This window comes from Aspergillus affinis (assembly GCF_023601865.1).
Source record: "Aspergillus affinis strain CMG 70 chromosome Unknown NODE_57_length_199529_cov_86_754292, whole genome shotgun sequence".
In the NCBI taxonomy this organism is placed as follows: Eukaryota; Fungi; Ascomycota; class Eurotiomycetes; order Eurotiales; family Aspergillaceae; genus Aspergillus; species Aspergillus affinis.
In genome coordinates, this window is record NW_026515838.1 from 80,914 (window position 1) to 99,555 (window position 18,642).

General features: G+C 51.8%; 6 protein-coding genes across 6 annotated transcripts; all 6 read left to right on the forward strand.

The window, feature by feature from the left end:
- Nucleotides 1-1,642: 1,642 nt before the first annotated feature.
- Nucleotides 1,643-4,768, forward strand: KD926_008565 (uncharacterized protein; the record flags this gene model as incomplete). The annotated part of the gene is made up of 3 exons (XM_053101302.1): nt 1,643-1,747; nt 1,965-2,326; nt 2,395-4,768. 3 exons carry the CDS (start codon nt 1,643-1,645, stop codon nt 4,766-4,768), a joined length of 2,841 nt encoding a protein of 946 aa, XP_052955102.1.
- Nucleotides 4,769-5,900: 1,132 nt separating this feature from the next.
- On the forward strand, nt 5,901-7,489 carry KD926_008566 (putative UDP-galactose transporter; the record flags this gene model as incomplete). Its single annotated transcript, XM_053101303.1, has 4 exons — nt 5,901-5,969; nt 6,046-6,075; nt 6,140-7,114; nt 7,184-7,489. 4 exons carry the CDS (start codon nt 5,901-5,903, stop codon nt 7,487-7,489), a joined length of 1,380 nt encoding a protein of 459 aa, XP_052955103.1.
- A 475-nt stretch (nt 7,490-7,964) lies between these two features.
- Nucleotides 7,965-12,715, forward strand: KD926_008567 (putative DEAD/DEAH box DNA helicase (Mer3); the record flags this gene model as incomplete). Its single annotated transcript, XM_053101306.1, has 9 exons — nt 7,965-8,187; nt 8,251-8,382; nt 8,470-10,331; nt 10,381-10,956; nt 11,004-11,158; nt 11,205-11,302; nt 11,349-11,558; nt 11,628-11,790; nt 11,842-12,715. The coding sequence occupies 9 exons, from the start codon at nt 7,965-7,967 to the stop codon at nt 12,713-12,715; spliced, it is 4,293 nt and encodes a 1,430-aa protein (XP_052955104.1).
- Nucleotides 12,716-13,794: 1,079 nt separating this feature from the next.
- Nucleotides 13,795-16,017, forward strand: KD926_008568 (uncharacterized protein; the record flags this gene model as incomplete). Its single annotated transcript, XM_053101307.1, has 3 exons — nt 13,795-13,818; nt 13,889-13,936; nt 14,020-16,017. The coding sequence occupies 3 exons, from the start codon at nt 13,795-13,797 to the stop codon at nt 16,015-16,017; spliced, it is 2,070 nt and encodes a 689-aa protein (XP_052955105.1).
- A 574-nt stretch (nt 16,018-16,591) lies between these two features.
- On the forward strand, nt 16,592-17,322 carry KD926_008569 (Mg-dependent acid phosphatase; the record flags this gene model as incomplete). Its single annotated transcript, XM_053101308.1, has 2 exons — nt 16,592-16,785; nt 16,857-17,322. 2 exons carry the CDS (start codon nt 16,592-16,594, stop codon nt 17,320-17,322), a joined length of 660 nt encoding a protein of 219 aa, XP_052955106.1.
- A 473-nt stretch (nt 17,323-17,795) lies between these two features.
- KD926_008570 (transferase hexapeptide domain protein) lies at nt 17,796-18,566 on the forward strand (the record flags this gene model as incomplete). Its single annotated transcript, XM_053101309.1, has 1 exon — nt 17,796-18,566. One exon carries the CDS (start codon nt 17,796-17,798, stop codon nt 18,564-18,566), a length of 771 nt encoding a protein of 256 aa, XP_052955107.1.
- Between the last annotated feature and the right edge of the window lie 76 nt (nt 18,567-18,642).

The following is an 18,642-nucleotide window of genomic DNA, read 5'->3' on the forward strand; positions in this document are numbered from 1 at the left end:
AGCGACCGGCAGTGCTTGGCAAGTGATCGGCACAGGCCAGATGGATCCCCGATGAGTCTAGTCGCAAAACCCCCTGCTGGCTTCCTTTCCCTGCGCTTTAGATTGCAGTAGAAGGCGCCACTAGAATCCAAGCGTAGCCATACGGAGTATTTGTGCAGCAAGGAACAACGGCAGGAGATCGTTCCCCAAGGACCTCCGCCGAATTCAACCGAACACTCGGGTAGAGGTAGCTGATTCGGGTTACTCTAGGCGCAGAGGCGGCTGGGGACCTGCAGTACGCGGGATCTTATTGGGACTGGCCATTTGCCATGTGAATGGACTTACAGGAGGATGATGTTGCGGAGAAAATGTCGATGATATCACCACGAAAACAAAGAAGCCGATCGGCACCGAACATAGTACATCCTGATCTTCGCGGGACTGAGATTCAGGTGTAGCTTGTATGACTATTTCATTGTCTTCCCATGGAAAGGGCGTCAATGAATCTGCCGACTATCGACGGCGATCAAACCGGTCCCGCCCAGCGTGCAGACTAGAGGACGTCAAACTCAAAAGGCACCCAGGGACGGCAGGATAACACGCCCAAGATCCTCTGGAAGCATGACTATTTGTTAAAAGGCATTTTTAGCGTCCTGTAGCCTCTCTGCAGGCGTCAAGTGGGAGAGCGACGACCGGGACGACGTACTTGGATTCCAAATAAAGTCCGGGTGGGTAGGTTCCTGCATCTCCGATTTGTGATGGTGGACTCGGTACGTCTGGGTCTCCACCTTTCAAAGGGAGAATTGAGCATAGCAATGGCAAACGGGGTGGCGATCAAGGGGGATGACAAGACGCCATTGAGAGACGGGTGAAGGACCAAGACTTTGGTTTAAGTGATTGTCAGAAGTCAGAATTGTGGGAAAATGGTCGAACTTCGCGCGGGGTTGGATTAACCCCTTTAAATCGAGCGTACACTGAGTAGTGCGCACAATGGATGAAATATTGCAATATGAATACTACAGTAGAATATGAAACTATGAAGGCGTCGACAACTGAAGGGCCAAAGGGGGAATCGGGGCCGTCTCACGTGGGGGTGTCTGCAAGCACGTGGTTCGCAGGATTAGAGAGTTATTCTTAGGAGAACCCAGGATGGGCTATTAATATTTAATATACGGAGGAGCCTGGAGCATCCTGTTCGAGGAGAGACAGGAGAGACAGGAGAGCTACTGTCATACGGTTCCCTCCCGGATCTGGTCAATAATGCCCATATTATTCTTCTCGGGGGAGGAAATTAATTCATCTGGTGAAATGGTTACTATAAAAAATCATAATGTCATAATAATCATAAAAAATAAATGAAGGGCTCCCCCCTGAGATGGCGCCTGAGGCCACAAGCCAATCACCGGGGAGCCTGAGGCTGCCGACGACGTCTTCCAGTCTCCAAAGGCTCCATCCAATAATGGACCTCAGCCCACCCAACCTTCCAGGAACCGCTTCGCTCTACGATCGATGGAACCACGGTTCTGTACCTGTCGATGATTACTGTTATGGTCCGGGCTAATGTGACACTACCGGGTTGCTATGACTTTGACACGAAATCTTAACCTGATCCGCCCGGCCGTCTCAGGATCCTGGATGGAGCCCCCTTGACTTCCTCGACCGCATGGTCAAAGCCAAATGGATACTTGCCTTTTGGACAGTGTTGTGCGCCCTCAACCTTCCTGCTCCACCCCTACGAATGAGATTGCTTTCTCGACGCTCGACCTGTGTACGCACTCCTCGCGGATCTCTTCTCTCTTTGTGTCCCCGTCGCACTTTGCCCTGGGAGCTGGCCAATGCGCTGCGCGAACCCTGCCTGCTCGGGGAGCAATTTCAGTTTCTCTGCTTCCCCTTGATCTAATTCTGGCCCCGCTCGCATTATTCCATTTTTCATAGCCCAGTTGGTTTGATGTAATTATCACTAATAGTGCCTGATGGATCTTTAGGCTCGCACGGGCGGATCCTTAGACCCCGATCAGTCCCTCGACAACCTGTCTGAACACATCGTTAAAAGGAGCTCGGGTGCCCAATTCCAATCCGTGCGAGCTCGATTGTTTTTCTTTCCCGAATTTTTGCAGACGCCAACTTCCTCCAACCCATCCTTCCTCTGCCTTCACCTCTCGAGACGTCAATTCGAAAACGTCACCCTCCCCGTCTCGCCGACGTCCCTTCACCGCAAATTAGGGGAGGCCGAGAATTCCGACAGTCGACCGCCAATTGATCCTGTAACATACGGGGTTTACACTGTGGGGAGGCAAGACTCATTTTCGGGGTTCAGGGTGCAAGAGCTTTCTGAAACCACGGAACCGTCCGAGGGCTATCTAGCTATACCGAAAGTATCTTTAATTATAAGGTTTGCTATTTGACGTGAAATAGCCGGACCCTGGCGGCATTTAGAGCAGAGGACCCGGAAGAAAAGAAAGATAACCCGCCAATCGTCGCAACAATCGAGGCATCCGGATTCTTGCCAATTCCAATGATGCCTGCACAAAATATCAACATGCCTTTGAGAACGTCGAGTGCGCATGGTGCGGAAGGTGGAATGCACTTCGCAAATGCCAGTCAGGAGGATTTGCGGCGTGAAAAAGCATCGAAGGCTCAAAAGATTCTGGGGACGGCCGACCGTTCCTTCCACCAAGATCACCAGAAATGGGAAGAGAAGAAGAAAGGGCACCGACCTAGCTTCATGAAGTCTTCGGAAGCCAAATCGAAAAAAAGTGGCAGCTTTGTTCCTTTCCCAGCATCGGTCTCCGAAAACACACTCCCACCTTCGCACCTTCGGGTGCGAGCATCGTCTCCCCTGTTGGGCCAAGAGTACCGCTCGCAAGATGAGCCACCACCATCGCTGCCCAAGCCGTCAAAGAAAATCCATCACTCCGGCTCTGCATCTGCCTTGTATTCTTATTTCACCTCTCGAGATTCCTCCGCCGACCAAAACACGGATGGTGGAAATTCCATGAAGGAGTTCAGTTTTCCCGGAACTGGGAACTCGGACTCGCAGCATAATAACGGTAACGGCGCAGGGCTCAAGCAGCCGGCAGGGTTCATGAAAGAATCGAAACGGAAAATGCGCCCGCCTAGAATCGATCTTTCGCTCCTGTTCCCTAAGCCGCGGGCCACTGCTGCACCTCTTCTTTCACCCCAGCGCATGGTCAATTCCCCTTCTGCCATCTCAATGGCCTCGGAATACTCGGCCCCCAACCCAAAGAAGCCAGATAACCATGCGTTCGGCAAGAAACTCACAAAGACACCGCCTCCTTCGAGGCGTTCGGGTCGGAGACCCAGTGGCCTTGAATCGATCAGCGATGCCGGCGAATCTACGACTTCGCATGAGACTCCCACATCTAACTGGACGGATCCCTCGCTCGAACGAGCCGTGGGCACCAGTGAAATAGATTTGGCATTGGAGAAATACAGTGGCTTTCAACAACCTTCGCGACCTGCTCCATGGACCAGATCGGACCGAACACGCTCGCGAAATTTGAGTCGAGATCAGCTGCATAGTAACGATGCGCAACCCTCTAGCGGCTCCTTGCGAAAGGTTTCATCCAACGCATCTACGGGGGGATGGAGTAAAGAGACGTATCTCTCGCCGAAAACCTGTGCCCACCCTAGACCCAGCCGCGTCACTCGACCGAACGACATGTCGGAGAAATTTCCCATCCCAGAGAACAAGCCGATGTCAAAGAAAAGCAGCAAAAACACTTTGAAGAACTCCGACCTCAACAACCTCAGCATTCTATGTCTTTCGTCGTCGGAAGATGAGGATGAGGATGAGGAGGAACTGGCCGGAATTCAATTGACTGGGCAGAAGGGCGCGCGAGATAGCGTGACCACGTACGGCGACTCCGACGCCGAAATCTGTACCGCATCTGCTGCGCACACCACAAAAGGCACCTTAAGGCGAGTTGAAGGGACGATCCCGACCAGCAGTCGTGGGTCGCGCTCTCTTCAGCGCCAGTCCTCCGTCCGTCGCAATCCGTCCATGTCCTCGGCCGGGCGGTCATCCGTTGAGACCCGCAAGAGTCAATCTCGTCGATCCAGCGGGATTCCCACCATCTCCGAGCCCGAATTCTTCCACAGCGATCCGATTTTCAGCCAGAAGCGAAACACCAGTCTTTCTCGCAAAGAACTTGATCGACGAAGCCGGATCATGACCGTGACCAGACAGGAGGAAACCCTCCTGGAAGCAATGAGACAACGCCAGGGGAAGATTACACCCAGTCTGTTTCAGGAGGCTCGATTCAATGGGCAGGAACCCGATCGAAACTCTATGCTGTCGGTTGCCCCTTCGCGGGATTCATTTTACGGATCTGGCATGTCCTTCTTACGACTGAGCCCCAGCTTCCCGCCTAATCAGGCGCGACCCGACCAAGCTGCCAGCAATTTTGACAAAGATAGCAATGGCGCGCCTTCTGATGCCGACCAAAAGACCATCTACTCGGGCGTTTCTCCTCGAGCGAGCTTGGTGTATTCGGAGAGTCTACCGTCCCCCGCCACGAGTGCCGCTTCTCCCATGACGCCGACTCTCCCTATCCATCGATTTTCTCCGCTTCCATCGCAAAAACCACCTCCACGCGGTCCCCCTCCCCCCGTTCCCCAGAGCCAAAGGCGACACTCGCGGCGACGCACCGATAGCAGCGAGGCAATTGTCTTGGACGAGCCGAATAACTCCAAGGAGAAAACCGAATACCCTCTCTGGGCCGTGGGATGGAATAACGAAGGTGCCAGCCTGACGGCCGTGCATTAAATGACGAAACACCAAGCAAGGCACGCAGGGTCACCTGCTCAAGCATCATCCTCTACACTCATTCTACCAACCATCTGGTCATGGATACCCACTCATCTTTCTCTCCCTCTTTCTTTTTCTTTTGGAGTCATTCCTCCCAGCGCGCTTATCATGTAGTCGATGTGATTGCATACGTTCTTTTTACCATCTGTATAGACTATACTCCACCAGGCTTCCCAGCCGCATTTCCTATATTGTTTTTTATCTTGGGTCATAGCGACTTGTATATAGACAACAGACAAGCGAGAATATTAGAATCATCTGGATTTCTGTATTATGTGATATGAATCTTTTCACCTCGACGCTACTATCAGGGCAGTCCATCGTGAAATGACGCTGCCTGGGTCATGCACGACCAAGGAGATCCTGGTCGGTGCTACTGCCCATCAACACCTTACATGAGCCACCTGTAGGATCTCCCAGCTGCGCCCCGTTGGACTACCGTGGCTTGCCAAGCTGCAGACGAGGAAGCATTGCTGGCCCAAGGGATAGCGAATGGGACGCACTGGGAGCTGACGTCAGGTTGCTTCTGGCAGGGGATGAGATGACAGATTATGGAAGAAGATGAAGCTGAGAGAATGAATGGCTGGGCGGCCAGACTCTCTCCGGCGTGATCCACACCGCCCCTCGCCAGCCAAACAAGCGCCGGCGTCAATTTCCCCGGACGGGCCTCGTCGAGTTCCCCTAGTCAAAAAGCAAGCCTTTTTGCCACTCGCTCCTCCTCACGCCTCACCGGCTCACGAGTTTCCTCCCCCCTGGCTCCTATTATTCAACGCTATCTTCGCGATATCTTTACCTCCTATTCTTATCCTTCCCACGTTCACCTTGAGCAGACCTGCTTTTGCTTTGCATCTGCTGGCGAAGTGACAACAGCGTCTGGCTCCCATCTACCTAGTGCGAGGAGTTTCCCCTCCTCACGATCAGCACGCGCACAAATCGAATGCAACATCCTCGGCACACTAAAACGAATTCCCTGTCACTTTACGACCGAGCGCGCCCATCCGGGGATTTTTCTTATATAAACCGGCTGCCCTGATCACCCGGGCACGTTCTCTCGTTAGGCGGCATCGACCACGCAACGTCACCATCAACAATGGGGGGAACCGCAAAACAACCTGCTTCAGGACCGGGGGCAATGTTGAGGCAATCATCGTGGATTTTGGTAGGGTTCTTCTGCGATCCGACCCGATTGCTCCAGTCGAGTTCTCCTTTCGCTAACTCTCGGTCGGTCAATTTAGTTGACGGCGCAGTACACGGCATTTGTGTTGGTAAGGAAGATCAAGCTTTCTTGTCCTCGCGGTTGACGATCGCTAACCTCTGATGCCTATTCAGCTCCTTCATTATTCTAGGGTGATGCCTCCGACCAACGGGAAGCGATACATCGCGTCTACGGCCGTATTCTTTAATGAAGTCATCAAACTCGCGATCTCCTTGACCATTGCACTCTACGACGTGTCAAAATCGGCGCCTCCAACCGTCCCCGCTACATCTCTTCTCTCTTCTCTCACGGCTGCCGTGTTCTCCGGGGACAGCTGGAAGCTCGCGATCCCGGCCGGCTTGTACACCCTCTCCAATTCGTTGCAATACGTCGCTCTCTCCAATCTGCAAGCTGCGACTTTCCAAGTAACATACCAGCTGAAGCTCGTCGTGACAGCTGTCTGTGGGCTTGTTTTGTTTAAGAAGACTGTTCCTCTTCGCAAATGGGGCCTGCTGCTGCTCCTACTCGTGGGTATCGGGCTCGTCCAGATGCCCGACGGAACCTCCGAACAGGCTGCCTTGGAAGATAAGACAACGCACCCTGCCTTCCCGCGGTCCTTGGAAGAATGGAAAGCCGTAAAGCTCGACCGCCCGAATTTGCACAAGCGCTCTGCGACCTACGAAGGCATCGAAGAGGATATTTTGACTGCGTTCCCGCGCATGAATGGAACGATTGGTCTTCTCGCGGCCGTCGGTGCATGCATTGCTTCCGGCCTTGCCAGCATCTATTTCGAGAAGGTGCTCAAAGACAGTGCCAAGACAACGTCGGTCTGGGTTCGTAATGTACAGCTGGCCGTCTATTCTGTCTTCCCCGCGCTTTTCCTCGGCGTGATCTTTTTGGATGGTGAGAAAATTGCGGCCAATGGGTTCTTCGAGGGATATAACTGGGCAGTGTGGTCCACCATCCTCGTTCAGGCCGTCGGAGGCATCACGTCATCGTTCTACCTTGGATCTTCTTATAGAGATACTAAGAATGTGGCTACGGCCACGAGCATTGCCCTAAGCACGTTGGGCAGCATTTGGCTATTTGAGTTTGAGCCTACCGGTAACGTATGTTGCATCACTCTCCTATTATCTCCTGTCCTGTTGGATGGCACAAGGTCTGACATTCCTTTCTAGTTTCTTCTCGGAACCTTTGCAGTCCTCGTGGCCACTTATCTTTGCGAGGACTCCAGCTTGGGACTCGGCCAGGCCACACGCCAAAGTTCTCGCCCCCCGCCCATTCGCATCGACAGGTACGAAAAGGATTCAAGAAGTGACGAGGTCTCGCCGGTGTCATCACCTCCCAACGAGATCTCCATCAAACTCCCGGGAACTCCCTTCCTGTCGGACGCAGGCTTGTCAACATCTCGACCTACGTCCCCAGGACATCCCAGACTCAACTCCGCCCGTACTGCGAGCGGTGGATATTTCGATAAACATTGACGAGATCTGTGAATACGACGATTCTGATACGACTTCACACTTACCGCGTGCACCCGATGCGGTGTGCTGTACCATGGCCCTTGGGAAGTACATATGGATAGAAGCGAAACCATTTCTTTTATTTCACTCGATATGCAGCGATTTTGTACTTATATCAGGTTTTTTTTACATTGCATTTTTACCGACAGCATTTTCCTTTCAACGCAACTAAAGCATTTTTCAGTCTCCATACCTACCCTCATGAGCAATCGTTCTGTAAATCGTACGCGGACGTCTACTAATTCATGTTTGTATACGCTTGACTTCCCTCCCAAGATCCAAGTCCCCCTCGTCTCCTTGATGAGGCCATAGCATCCACGTGCTTTTGACAGGTGACCTACCCGCGCCCAAGCTCCTCTTCTTGACAAAGCACTCCCCCCATTTCATTCTCATCAATCACCTTCTAGCTCAGTACCTTATCAACACTTTCTCAGCAATGCGACAGAAGGGCCATCAAAAGTTCCCTCCTCATCGCACCCAACCATCCACAAGACAAGGATTCGCTGCCCCCTCTCCATTCTCCCGATTGAACGCCGGCATGATCATCGATCAGAGGCTGATTGACGGAGCCCAAAGATCACCGCAAGCAAGTCCAGCATATGGAACTGACTACGTATCCGAACAAAGACCTAATGATGAATTCCAATATGATGCATTTGGTAAGCACAGTTTGAGGCAAATGCGTGTTGCTTCGACGTCTTGTCTAACTTCAATTGGATTAGACCTAGAGCTTCTTGCCCAATCTGACGAGTGCGTGAAGAGTCGACAAGATGAAGTATATAATGCAGGATCTGGACCTTCTCCTGAGCTGGGATCCAGAGATAGCTCACATCAGATCTCGCGGTTCTTTTCCGGTAAGTTTCAGGCCAGTTGCAATAAGACATTCGCACCACTGTACACCAAGACATGGTAGTTATCAAAAGCTAACTAGCCAGCAACAGGCTCCCAAGTCTCACTCCGCCACAGCTTGGGTTCCGGATCTTCGACTATTGATAACCGATCACCCCCTAGCCCGTTCACCAGCTTCCAAAATGTGAGGGCAACGTCATTAAACAATGAAGCCAGAGCCGACATTCAAGAACATGATATCGAATCTCAGCAAGCTGGGGAACAGCAGTCCAGAAGCACTTATGATACTACAATGCACTCCCCAAATCAGGTGACCTCATTTCATAACATCCCCATGTCAATCAGAGGAATCGTCCTGGTATCTGCTCGTGAGTTGCCGGATAATTATCGATCGATATTTCACTTCCCGGTTTTCAATGCCGTCCAGTCAAAGTCCTTCTATTCGGTCTACAAAACCGACGATAACATAGTCCTTGCGGCACCGACGGGAAGCGGCAAGACTGTGATTATGGAGCTGGCAATCTGCCGTTTGCTTGCTAATCTGAAAGATGAACGTTTCAAAGTCGTCTATCAAGCACCCACCAAGTCCTTATGCTCCGAAAGGTTTCGTGATTGGAACAGGAAGTTCCAAACCTTAGGACTTCAATGTGCTGAGTTGACCGGCGATACAGATCACACTCAGATGAGAAGTGTTCAAAATAGCCAGATAATCATCACCACGCCGGAAAAATGGGACAGTATGACACGGAAATGGAAAGATCACACTCGTCTGATGCAGCTAGTCAAGCTATTTCTTATCGATGAGGTTCATATTCTGAAAGAGGCTCGTGGAGCCACGTTAGAGGCTGTTGTATCTCGAATGAAAGCCATTGGGTCCAATGTCCGCTTTGTTGCTCTGAGTGCTACCATTCCAAACTCCGAGGATGTCGCGACGTGGTTAGGCAAAGATGCAATAAATCAGCATGTGCCAGCGCATCGCGAGCACTTTGGTGAGGAGTTTCGTCCGGTCAAACTCCAGAAATTTGTCTATGGATATCAATCGCATGGCAATAACTTTGCATTTGACAAAACGTGCAGTTCAAAACTTCCCAATATTATCGCTACACATTCATGCAGGAAACCCATCATGGTATTTTGCTGCACCAGGAATTCAACTGTAGCCACTGCAAAAGAGCTTGTCCGGCTGTGGTCTACGTCTAATCCGCCCGCGAGGCTTTGGAAAGGCCCCAATAAGCGCATGGATGCTCATAATGTTGACTTGAAAGGCACACTTGTTGCTGGGGTCGCCTTCCATCATGCTGGACTTGATCCTGCGGACCGACATACAGTTGAGACTGGCTTCCTGGAGGGGCAGATTAACATAATTTGCTGCACCTCGACACTTGCAGTGGGTGTGAACCTTCCATGTCATTTGGTAATAATCAAAAACACCGTGGGATGGCAAGACGGTGGCTGTCGGGAATACTCTGACCTTGAAATCATGCAAATGCTTGGCCGTGCTGGTCGGCCTCAATTTGACGACAGCTCCACAGCCGTAATTCTAACCAGAAAAGAGCGCGTGAATTATTATGAGAGACTCTGTTCGGGGTCTGAGAGCCTTGAGAGCTGTTTGCACTTGAATTTGATTGACCATTTGAACGCTGAAATCGGGTTAGGCAATATCACCGATATCGAATCCGCTATTAAATGGCTTGCTGGTACATTCCTGTTCGTGAGGCTGAGAAGGAATCCAACGCATTATCACCTTAAGGAAGGTGCCAATAGAGACGATGAAGATGAGATGCTTCGACAAATTTGCGAGAAAGACATCAGTCTTCTAAGGGAGTGTGGTTTGATCGCCCCGGAGCAGCTGCGATCTACACAATACGGAGATGCAATGGCCCGCTATTATGTTCGTTTCGAAACGATGAAGACGTTTCTATCCTTGAAGCCGCGGGCTGCCATCTCACAAATCGTAAGCTAACACCGGTTGGCGTCCCTTGGCGTGGGCTAATAGAATACAGTTTTCTGTGGTTGTCCAGGCAGAAGAGTTTCGTGAAGTTCGTCTGAAATCGGGAGAAAAGTCGCTGTATAAAGAGCTCAACCGCGCGAATGGTATTCGCTTTCCAGTCAAAGTGGATATAGCTCTCCCAGCCCATAAAGTCTCGCTCCTCATTCAATCCGAGTTGGGTGCCGTGGACATCCCGGACGGTGAGCAATTTCAAAAGCACAAATTTACCTTCCAACAGGACAAGAGTTTCGTTTTCACACATGTCAATCGACTCATTCGTTGTATCATCGACTGCCAAATCGCTCTTGCAGACTCGGTGGCTGTTCGCCATGCTTTAGACCTTGCAAGGAGTTTTGGGGCCAAGGTATGGGATTATTCGGCGCTCCAAATGAAACAGATCGACCAGATTGGTATCGTGGCTGTTAGAAAATTAGCAGCCGCCGGGATCACCAGCCTTGAAGCATTAGAGCTCACAGAAGCCCATCGGATTGATATGATCTTGAGCAAGAACCCACCATTCGGAATGAAAGTGCTTAGTCGTGTGGCCGACTTCCCTAAGCTTCGGGTATCTGTTAAGAAGACAGGCAGAGTAAATAGATCAGCGCATCAGTCAAGGTTTCATTAACATTTCTATAGGATGTCAAGCCAGGAAGTCCGATCAGGATTCGATTCACGGCTGACATAGCCTTTATGAATGTAAAATGTCCGACTTATTTTCAGAGACATCCAATCTATGTCTGCTTCCTAGCAGAAACATCTGGTGGCCATCTGATTGACTTCAGGCGGATCAGGTCCGAGTCTCTCCTCGTCTTTTCAACTAAATATTAACTGAATTAGTGCAAGTAAATTACAAAGCAATCACGAAATCAAGCTCAGTGCAGAGATCAAGGATCGAGACCAGTCGATTAAATGCCACGTCATGTGTGATAATATCGGTGCGTACTATAGCCTCAACCTGGACCCTGTACTGATTCCCTGAAGTTGGAACTTTGAGGTCTGCAGAGATACCGACAGATCTTCCACCAGCTGTGTTCCCGAATCTTTCGACTGTAGAGAAATCAGCCACGGGCCAAAATGACACGAATACATCACGTCTACATAGCAATGAATCCCAAGTCAAATTGAGCACAGCCCTAATGACAGATGCTTTTGACAGTGATGACCAGTTGTTTAACGACTTTCTCAAAGCAGGTACGCTTACAATTCGTTCCAAACCAACCGAAGTACAGACTCTAAATCGATATATAAATTGATTAGCAGATTGCATTGGACCCAGTAAAGACACCACATTGGGCCATAAGGAACAGGCATCTGTCCAAGGCGCACCCACTGACAATCCCCTGTCCTTCAACGAATCCAACGAGCCAGTCCGTCTAGAGAATGGAAAATGGGCATGCAACCATAAATGTAGAGACAAAACTGCGTGAGGGAGGCACTCCACTGCAAAATGAGGAAACGAACTGACCAATCCCAGATGCAAGCACTTCTGCTGCCGAGATGGACTGGACAAGCCCCCCAAAGCAAGCAAGAGACAACCCTGCACTGGGAACCAGAAGCAAGATAAGCTCAATCAGCTTACTATCTCGGCCAGTGTCACGAAGAGACCAGTCCAAAATGAACCACCGAAGGCCACCAAAAAGCAGTATCTGTCTCCTTCTATCTTGCAGCCGAGCTCTGCCAGCACTTCTTTGCACCCTAGCCATTCCCCGGGAAATCCTCGCGTCATCGATTTGAACTCTTCAAGTGACTACGGCGATGACAGCTTTGACGACCTGCCTTCGCCATCCACTCTGCTTTTCGGGAAGTCAACGAAAGCGGCATTGCACGGAAATGACAAGCCCATCGACGTACCCAACACGGAGGAGTTGTTTAAAGGAGATGACTGGCTCTTCACTGACGAGCCGCTCCACCTAACCCAGACCGCAGCTGATGACTATTTTCCGCATCCCAACGAGGGCGTAGGCCAAGGGTTAAAGGGTGGCAATATACCCTCTCGGACCAAAGGAGTGTCTGCGAATGATTCCAACGAGTCACCAATCAGCTTGAGCATCGAAAAATCTTCTGAGGATAATACTTCCATAAGCCTTGACTGCTCAAGGGGTATGGGAATAGCAACGAAAAGAAAACTGTCCCAGATAGAACCAAACCAGATATGCAAACAGAGAAAGACAAAGCAAGAACTGACAGAGACATTCAACTCTCCAGACCATGAATTTGCTGCCTTGTCACGAGTGGGCACTCAGGGTCAACCCCCTGCAGCACCAGGTGCATCTACAATGCCGACCGACTGGGAAGATATTGACCCTGCGTTGCTGGATGAGTTTAAAGACATTATCAACTTCTTCTGAAGATCACATTATCTCAAATTGAATGGAAAGGAATGATTTGATTGCATGTACTCATGGAAAGAAACAGAAAATTGATGAGCCTCTTTGTTATGATTACACAGAACAGAACAGAACAGAACAGAAATGAAGCCTATGCCCACTACAAGCTGCAGAACGAAAGCCGGAGAGAATAGGGGCGAGATACCCCGGGATTCCCCGCGGCCAGGCGCGCACTGCCCGCCATGTTTTCCTTCGCTAGTCCTCCTCAGCTGCACACCACTAGACACCATGGTCCTGGTCCATGAAGCCCCCTTCTGTACTGCCAATCGAGCGTAGCACAAGCTAGGCTGAGAATCTGTAGGCATCGCTAGGCTCCATGACTCTACAATCTGTAATCCGTAAGGAAGCAGCCGTAGTGAATCCCCCAGAGGAGAGAGCTCGCTTGTCAAGTCCCGTTGATAGAAACGATAGCTGTAAGGTGATCTGAACTTCCCATTAATTTCCTTCTTTCTTCTGAACGCCTCTCTACTTCTCCCCTTCTCTGACGTTCACCTTCTCTCATCTCCATTCCTTCGTTCCCGTTCCCATCGTCCTTCGTTTCGCTCTACCCGCTCCATTTCCCAAACATTCGTTTCATAGTCCGACTGCAAAGATTGTCAAGCACGCCAGTTCACATACGAGTCTGTGTTTTCTTTTCCATCTCTCAAGACATCCCTCGGGGGGGTTGATTGTGGTGTCTGGGTTATCCTGATCCAGTTGCTGTGGTCGACCACCGTGACGGATCTCTTCTGGTCTTCTTTACTTCTCTTTCAACCACTTTCTTTTCTCCTTTCGTTTGCTATCTCGTTGACTATTGAATCTGTCTATCTCAAGTAAGTTTTCTGAATCAGGATTCCTCATGTACATTGAACGAGAACCTACATGCATTTTCACCCCTGTAAAGTGATGTTGTTGTCTCTGGTCCATCTCGATGTAGGCCGACGGTCGCAGGGCTTCTTCACGCGTCGTCTCCACGCATGACCACCACGACTGATCCCAATCACGTCATGAAGAAACTAACGCGTGTTTTTCATCAGGTTGATCATTTGTGAATTTTCACAATGGGTCGACTTAATTACTCTGCGGTATGATCGAGCTTTCCGGGATCTCGTGAAGTCGACTCACCCACGCTAATCACATCATCATCGATTATAGAGAAGAATCTCCGGGGTCAGGGCAGCGCAGGTCATCTCCAAGGACCTTGTAAGTACTCCCAAGCGTTGCTTTTTCATCAACCAGCCAAAAGAGGTCAGGAAAGGTTTGACTGACTGACTGTCTGTCTGTAGAAAAAACGAATCCCCCCAGCATTGAACTCCAAGGCCGCAGGCCGAGATCCAACCCTAGAGTTCGAGGTCTCTAACAAGAACCTTTCCGATGAGGGATTCGCACAGTTCATCGATGACCTGATTGAGTGTATCAAGTACCGCGATGACGATCACCTGGCAGGTCTAGCCCGGGTCGTCGAGCTCCATGTCTCGGGCAACGAACTCACTGCACAGTCACTCGTGAAGCTCGGCGAAGTGGTGGCTCTCTCGAAGGGAGATCTGCAAGAACTCGATATCTCGAACAATAACATCGAGGTGAAGACCCCCGAGCAGAAGCAGATCTGGTCCGATTTTCTCTCCTCCTTCAAGGACTGTTACATGCTCAAGAAGTTCGATCTGGGAGGTAATCCGCTGGGCAAGGCGGGGATAGAAATCCTCGCCCGCGTCTATGTCAAGAGTGAACTGGATTTCCTCGAGGATGACGCCGAGGAAATGCTTGGGAATACGGCGGACGAGATCGAGGTTCTTGCGAAGAACATGACCGCACTCAAGCTCAAATCGGACAAGGAGAACGAGTCGCCCAAGTCCTTTGGCCAGAAGAAGTCGCCGAATAAGGGCAAGAGTGCCAAACAGAGTGGTAAGTCCCGTCGCAAAGATGTGGCCCGCCATCCTGCTAATACTCAACCCGTCAAAGGTGCCTCTAGCAGCGGTGCGCTGCCCATGCCCACCGAGAAAATCCAAGCTAAGCTCAAGCACTTCGCATGCACCAGAGGCCTTCGGTCCATTCCGTACCTGATCGTCTCCGACATCCCCATGACCTCGGGCAGTGCCGTCCACCTCACCAGCATGCTCGAAATGCAGCGCACCCCGGAGCAGCTTCTCGAATTCCTCCCCAAGGGCAAGACGCTGACGCTCCCCGAAGAGGCGCAGGTGTGCAAAGGCATCATCTGGCAGCCTTGCTACTACCTTGCCGACTACGCATGCAATCTCCTCAGCATTTCCGAGCGTATCCACGATCTGAAGGACATATCGGACCCAGAGGAAGCCGATGACGAGGCCGACGAAGACTGCGACGATGCCCTGGGCCAAAGCAATTCCGATCACCCCGCGGCCCGGAAGATGGGCACGCTCGAGATGCGCAAGATGCGGAACAAGAAGTATGTTGAGTTCATGCGTCTCAACAAGAAACTTCGTATGGATGCCCTGAAAAACGAAGGCGTGAGAAGCTTCGAGCTCTGGGTCACCGCGTTGCGGATGATGCTCGTGTCACGGGCCCTGTTGCTGGAAGATAAGGATCGCGCGTCCGACAATCCGGCCGAGTATGAAGAAGGTGAATCGCACGCCGAGCCTGAAGAGCCCGAAGAGCCTGAAGAGCCCGAAGAGCCCGAAGAGCCTGAAGAGCCTGAAGAGCCCGAAGAGTCAGCCCCAGCATGTGCGCCAGCCCCAGCCCCAGTCCCAGCGCCCAAGCTCATCAAGACAGTCGTCCGCGACCCATCCGAGGATGCACGCATCGACCAGCTGCGCAACCTTCCCCATCCGCCGCGCCCCCTGCCCATGTCCATCGCTCGCGGCCCTTTCTATCCCGGCACCGACGAGTTCTTCGCCAACTTCCCTGCACTGTGCTCCGTTCCAACCATCCACATTCAGGACGTCACCGAGGACGAAAACGACAGCGAGGTCGGTATCGAGGCGGAGAGCCCATCGACTAAAGACGCCCTTTCATCCGCAGCCGGCCCAGCGCAACGCTCTGGAAAAGCACACGCCCGCGTTTTCATTGTTCGCGAGCCGGAGAAGTCTGGCTGGCGGTACGGTCTGCCTCTGAAGTTGTGGCGTCGGATCATCGCAGATGCAGTCGGAGCGAACCAAGTGTTGAACGGCGAGCAGCAGGAACGGGTCTTGCGCTATGCATCTAACTGGGAGGCCCTGAGGTACGAGATGACCATCACCGGCGCGGAAGATCACCAGCAGATCTGGAAGTTCCTGGAAACCGTCCACTGCTTCACTTACAGTCGTCTGTAGGCGGCCGAACAGGACCAGGCACAGCGGCCATCGAGACACGTTCGCGGTTTATGATTTATGAATTTGAATGACCCTCTCAACTGTTATGGAGAGATAATGATCATGGGAAAATTGAAAATCAAAAAAAGAAGCAAAAGTCACGATGTTTTATGAGAAGGGAATAGCGGTTAATGAAAGGGGAGATATGGCGTGGACAACGACTTGGGTAAAAACCTGTGAATTGCCATAATGTAGCGGGCTCGAGTCAAGATCTAGACAGAGCCAGATCTGCCCAGATAGTTGAATGAAGCCAATCTTTCGTCTCCTATACTCATACAAACTCGTACAACAGACAGCGTTGCTGTGGAGAGAGCCAAGCCGACGGATGCCTGCAGACACCTTAGGGAGCGGCCTGATCACGTGGCCTGATCGTCCCTCACTGGAATATCATTTCCTCGACTCATTACTTACCGTATACTTCCTCTTGTTGGCTTATCTACATTCTACACAGCGTCTATTTATTCCTCCTAGACTTCCATACCACGCCATCTAGACCATACACAAATAGACCCCGAGTCTACTCCAACCGCCCATCATGCTACGCACCAGAAGGACCAACACCGCGCCCTTAGAAGACACATCCACGGCGCCATCGACCTTCAACGACGGCCTTCCCCTCCCAAAGCTCATCGCCTTCGATCTCGACTACACGCTCTGGCCCTTCTGGGTCGACACGCACGTCAGCGCACCAGTCAAGCCCCGCGACAACAACTCCCGCTGCACAGACCGGTACGTCCATCCGTCCATCCCATCCCCCCCCCCTCTGCCCCCCGAAACTAACATCCCACGAAAAACACCAGCTGGAACGAATCCTTCGCCTTCTACCCCGCCGTCTCCTCAATCGTCCACGCCTGCAAAACGCACTCGATTCCCCTCGCGCTGGCCTCGCGCACCCACACCCCCGACCTAGCGCGCGACATGCTCAAAGCCCTCCACATAATCCCCACCTTTAGCGACAACCCAGCGGCGTCAAAAAACAAGACGATCCGCGCGCTCGACTACTTCGACTACATCCAGATCTTCCCAGCGAACAAGACGCAGCATTTCTCGCGGATCCAGCAGGCCAGCGGGGTGCGGTACGAGGAGATGTTGTTTTTCGACGACGAGGCGCGGAACCGCAATGTGGAGACGGAGTTGGGGGTGACGTTTTGTTTGGTTAGGGATGGGATGACGAGGGAGGAGGTTGATCGGGGGGTGTGGGCGTGGCGGAAGAGGAATGGGGTGAAGAAGGAGAGGAGGGAGGAGGGGGATGAGGGGGAGAATTAGTTGATTGATTGAGAGGGATTGGGATGTGATGTTTTTGTTTCTGTTGGGGAGGTTCTGGAGGTATGATTCTGTACCTGGATATTAGCGCATGGTTGGGTTGGCTGGATGACTTCTTTTGCTTAGACTTTGATACACGATGAAAGAGATACCCGGATGGAAGGACAGGATGGAATGATAGACATGAAGACATTGCCAAAATACTATTGTCTATTGTAATGTTAGAAAACACATGAGACTAACATAAATCCATCACCCACACTAAGCTTAACCTTCAAGAATCAAGACCGATCCAACTCCGCACTCCGCCATGCCGGCTGGCCCAAGCTCCTCTTCCTCCTTCAACCTTTCCGCAACCTAAACTTTCCCCCGAATCTACCACCACCAACAAAAACACCACCATCGACAAATCCTCTATCACCAATCAACCTCCTCCAAAAAAGCCCCTCCCAGAGGCATAGAAGGAAAAAGAGAGAATGGACCCCCCACGCAAACCGCCAACAACAACGCACCTAAAACCCCCTCCACACCACACTCCCCGACAAACCTCAACATCCCCAACCCCAAGCGCATCAGCACCCGCACCACCACGCGCCCCCGTAACCGCCCACTCAAGCGCCACAATTTCCGAATCCTCCATCTTCCAAGGCACACACCCGATCTCGATCGGCGCGGGGACGGTCATCCACCCACGAACCCGAATCTACTCGTTCCACGGGCCCGTCATAATCGAAGAAACGTGCATTATTGGCGAGAAGAGCGTTTTGGGGACGCCGCCCAACATATCCCCAGATTCGGCCGGGACGGGAGGCCTAGGGACAGGGATGGGGGCTAGTGAAAGCAGCAGCAGCGCTATACCGATCACGATCTCAGCAAACGTGACTCTCGGTCCGGGGGTGACGGTTCACGCGGGTACTCGGTTACAAACAGGGGTGTTAGTCGAAGCATTGGCGACGATCAATCGCCGAGTAACAATCGGAGCGCATTCAAAAGTCTGCGCAGGATGCTCGGTCTCCGAGAACACGACGCTGAAGGAATGGATGGTTGTTTGGGGGTCAGCGGGGACGGGGCAGCGACGGAGAGTGCGGGCTCAGGGGAAGATGAGCTCGGCGACAGCGGCGGCGCAGGGAGGACAGGCTCTTGAGGCCGGGGTGATTGAGGAGGCGAGGTTGATGGTGTTGAATAAGGAGAGAGAGGCGTTGGCGAGGTTGATTGGGGCGTCGGCGAGTTCGGGGAGACGGAGGTGATTGAATGATCAGCATGGAGGGAGGGATATTCTGGTTTGAATCTTTACAGACAAAAGGTTCAGGAGGGATTGATGGA